The 4,383-nt window shown below is 38.5% G+C and overlaps 1 protein-coding gene across 2 annotated transcripts in view; it reads left to right on the plus strand.

Annotated features, from left to right (window-relative positions):
* shox (short stature homeobox) overlaps positions 1–4,123 on the plus strand; it is a 9,538-nt gene extending 5,415 nt beyond the window's left edge. The window contains exons 5-6 of one of the 2 annotated variants that reach the window (XM_027164244.2): positions 1,654–1,866; positions 2,186–4,122. In XM_027164244.2, coding sequence (XP_027020045.1) covers positions 1,654–1,866; positions 2,186–2,275 — 303 coding nt within the window. In that variant the 3' untranslated portion in view covers positions 2,276–4,122. Of the gene's footprint in view, positions 1–1,653 lie in introns of both variants that reach the window. The other variant, XM_047814524.1, reaches the window with a different exon arrangement.
* The last annotated feature ends 260 nt before the right edge of the window (positions 4,124–4,383 follow it).

The raw sequence follows: 4,383 nt of genomic DNA on the forward strand, positions 1-4,383 counted from the left end.
CTATATTAAAAGGATCGTTTTAAATTGATAATCTTATATAATAATAATAATGCTGTGGTGCAAACATACTGTAAGACAGTTTGTTTGATCCTTATATCTCCGAGCTCCAGATCCTCTAAGAAGGAGCGTCCCAAACCTGCCCAAAATAAATGGATAAAAATAGCAAATCACAGCTTGTGTCTATATGTAGAACATTATTTTGGCATACTGTTTAGTAAGGTAATGTACGGCTTTTGGATAGGGTCGATGCACTGCCCAGTTATGGTCCTGCATGTCTAAAGTTCAGAAGGTTCTGATTTCAGAGCCCACACATTCAGCTCATCAGTCAGCTGGCAGCTCGAGCGTTAAAACCAAACAGTGGACACACCGCTGGCTTTAGGGCTGAACACCAAGAGCACTTTGACTTTTTTTTAGCGTAATGGCGGACCACGTTGTCGAAAGGTTTGTACGAGGCTGGGGTCGCAAACTTGGAGCCATGTCAGACCTTTTCAACTGTGAGCCTCGATGAGAGGAAAGTGAGATTAGAGAGACATTTGATCCAGTGTGTGTTTTGGAAGCGCGAGCGCGTCAGTCAGTCGGAAAAAAGCAGCGCTCATTAAGCTAACGGTGCAGCTAGATTAAAGAGCTTACGGTGGGGAGAAATATAGCGCAGGATATTGGCTGTGAGCGGCACTGGCAGGGCAGGAGGACGGAGACCTGAATACTGACACCATAACACTAGCACGGAGAGAGGAAGACAAAAACAGGCGCCACTTTCTCTGTAGCAAAATGTCCGCCACCTGTTGTCCAGACTGCGCGAGCGGTGCTACAGAGCTGCACGTGCTTCTCACTTTTGTCAGCAGGAAAGTTGGTGTTAGGGAATTATAAATATCTGTGCAAGTTAATAGCGTGATGTGCATTTTGATCATATCTCACCTGAATATGGCTATATCTAAGGGCAATAAAATATAAAATGACCGATTATCTTTTTCATGTTCTGAGAAAGTAAAAACAAACAAACAAACAAACAAAAAACCCCGTGAAAATTCATCACAAAAAACCAACACACACGAGACATGCTTTGTTTGATTTGGATGTCTAAAGAGGTGGCACTAATGTTTTATTTGATACTCACGCAAAACTAGATATATTGGTGGAAGGAAAAAAACAAAAGCGAGTGATGTATAATTTTCACCTCATCATATTAAAATAATTGTCGAAAACGTGCAACTCTATATTTTATACTGGCTGCTGGTACCTCTTTTCCTTTTGCCTAGGAATCTCAATAAATATTTATAGCCATATTTGTGAGCAAAATTGTTTATTCATGCAATTGAATACATAATTAGGAGTATGAGCTCCTGTAGGATTGCATGCATGGATGCAAAGTTTCATGAATCATACTAATGCACAGAGATTTTCAACTGATCAGATTCCTTTGACTATTACGTTTGCTGGGCACACTACATAATTCAACAATGTTAACTCACATGAAAAAGAAGTGTGAGTTAGCCCTGGCCTATTTTCAGTGAAAACATGCAGTTAGTGGAAGCGTTTAAAGAAGCGAAGGGGGAAGCATGGTGTGTTCAAGCCTGTAACTGGATCCCTGACTCTCCTCAGGCTGAGACGCCTGCCACAAAGTAATGCTGCATTTGTTTTCCTCTTGGTTCACAGGTCCAAGCACAGCTGCAGTTGGAGGGGGTGACCCACTCGCATCCTCACCTGCACCCCCACCTGGCAGCACATGCTCCCTACCTGATGTTCCCTCCTCCACCATTTGGACTACCAATCGCCTCGCTGGCAGACTCAGCCTCGGCAGCGGCCGCTGTAGCGGCGGCTGCCAAGAGCAACAGCAAGAACTCCAGCATCGCTGACCTGCGACTCAAGGCAAGAAAACACACGGAGGCGCTTGGACTCTGACCCCCATGGGCGTCTCTACTGCTCTGAACTGATAATTGTTTCTCACACAAGACTGCGCCTGTGAAAAAGGCCATGACATTCACAGTTAAAACAAAAACAAAATAAAAACTAAAGAGAGAGAAAATGTACTGAGAAAAGAAAGTGAGAGTGAGAGAGAGCATGGGGGAGCTTGGGGGTAAAGAGAACGTGAAAAAAAATGTCACAAAAACCAGCTGCCAAAACACACCACTTGTAGAAAAAGGTAATTAAATACCAATGAAGTCACCTTTTACTTTTCGCCCAACAGGCAGGACTGCTTGGAGGCCACTGGCTCAGCCCTTTCCAGACCCAGATCACAGCCCCAGGACCATACAAAAATATCTGGATGTCTGTCTGAAACCCAGCGATTAAGAGTGGCGACTCTTAGAAAATGAGCAAAGCAAAAGGCAGACTCAGAGTGACTGAGGGAAGATAGAGCTTGGTCAGTACTCTCAGAATGAGAGACTCAAAACTCAAAAGTTTGGATTGTCAGCCGTACTGAAAGAAAAAAAAAGCAACGGCCATATTTGTCTCCACCCACTGTGTTTGTGCTGCTGCCAAGAGCATGTGTTAAAATGAAGGATAGCTCTAATGGGGAGGGCCTCCATTGTAACTGACATTCACCCTGCTATGACAACCTTCCATCATAGTACCACATACCTAGTTTATATATAGTTTTTTATTTTTTAAACCCACAATGGACAGAGATGGGAAGCAGCACTCACACCAAGAGTACAATCATGAAAATTGAATTTCTCTTGCTTATTCTTAAAGTTTTTGAAGAAACACTATACATAGTGGAATATAAATCCTGTATATTTCCTCTGGGCATGGGTATGAAGGACTTTTAACTTTCATAGCTTTCATTTTCCATCATTTTGGCTCTCTCTTTTCTTTTTTGCAATGTGTATTTGGAATAGAAGTGAAACTAGCTTTTGCACTTCAGGTCTTGTATCAAGGTGTTTACAATCCTTATGGCAAGAAAATACTACTTCTATATGAGGGTGAAATTGGGGTAACGTCAAAATATATTAAAATGACAAAAATAATAATAGGGTCACTGCAATTTTCTAATTTGAAATGCAATTATGTGCAGATAAGTGCAATACTGTAAATATATAAAAAAAAAAAAACAAATAGCAGTTGATGTTTGGTAATCAACAAACAACAATTTCTTTTGGCACTGATATTGATGTATTCCTAGTTGTTTTTCACAGACACATTTTTTTTCCCAGGCTGTGTAAATGATAAGTTGCTAAGTCATTTGCACTTGTGTGCCATAACTCCCCATGTGTGATGGTACTCAAACATAGTTTTGCATATGTACATTGTTAATCTTGACATACATTGAGGTAGACCAGGCAAAAAAATAAAACATGATTATTTACAAATATACAGCAATTTAGCACCGTAGGCTTTTCTGGCTAAAAATTGCCCACCAAAGACTATCCTTCAATAATAGTACTTAGAGCAAATTAATGAATTGATTTACATTTACAGAAGCATTTACAAAAGTAATTTTTTAAACACTTTCAAATAGTGTATCATATTTTTAGCACATGGACACAAATGCCAGTCATGAACTTTTGTCAGTCATCAAAGGAACTAAATATAATACTATGAGGAAAAAGTCAGTTTTGTTTGCAAGCCCACTGTATGTAAAGATTTCTATTTGTTTCGATATAAACTGCCTTTGAGCTAGTAGATCCTAGTTAGGTCTACCTCTGACAATAAATGATCCATTGTGGTACAGTTTTGTTGTTCACTTCATTATGGTATTTAGGAATGTTTCTGTTTCTTAAAGTGAAGTCATAGGTTCTTTTTATTTATTATTTTATCTGAAAGTTTATAAATGTTGAATGGTCTAATTTCACATGTACATTTTTACATGGCTTTGCAATTATTTTTATATACTTTTTAAGGCTAACATTTGCAACCGTTTGAAACAAACATGTGATTTGCAAACATTTGTTTGACTAAAATGTAGCGTGTCTGAGTTTACAAACATTTCAGGGACGATGGAGAACATGCTCAAACTTTGTGCTGAAATTTTTTTGAAGCTCCATGAAATTTGTTGTATCCCATATATGACATTTCATATGAAAGCATGCCCAAACATGATTTGCCATTGGGTTTGTATTTTCTTTTGTTGTTTCATAAAAAATGAATGTACATCTTGTACAAGTAAACTATCAATAAAATTATAAATATTTGTAATAAGGTTTATAATGTGTTATGCATCTTTAAAATGACTTAAAATAAACACAGAATTTCCATGAAAAAAGAACAATCAATAAAAAAGCAACTTCTGAAGCAGTGCTCTATCTGTAAAGCTAATATGTATCAAGCTGATATGTATCAAGTTTATACATAACCACAAGCATGTATTCATTTAATGCATAACATGTGACGTGGCTTTGAAAAGGATTTTTTTCTAATTCCTCACACTTGAGGAGCAATGCACCA

Source organism: Tachysurus fulvidraco, chromosome 6, assembly GCF_022655615.1.
Source record: "Tachysurus fulvidraco isolate hzauxx_2018 chromosome 6, HZAU_PFXX_2.0, whole genome shotgun sequence".
NCBI classification, from domain to species: domain Eukaryota; kingdom Metazoa; phylum Chordata; class Actinopteri; order Siluriformes; family Bagridae; genus Tachysurus; species Tachysurus fulvidraco.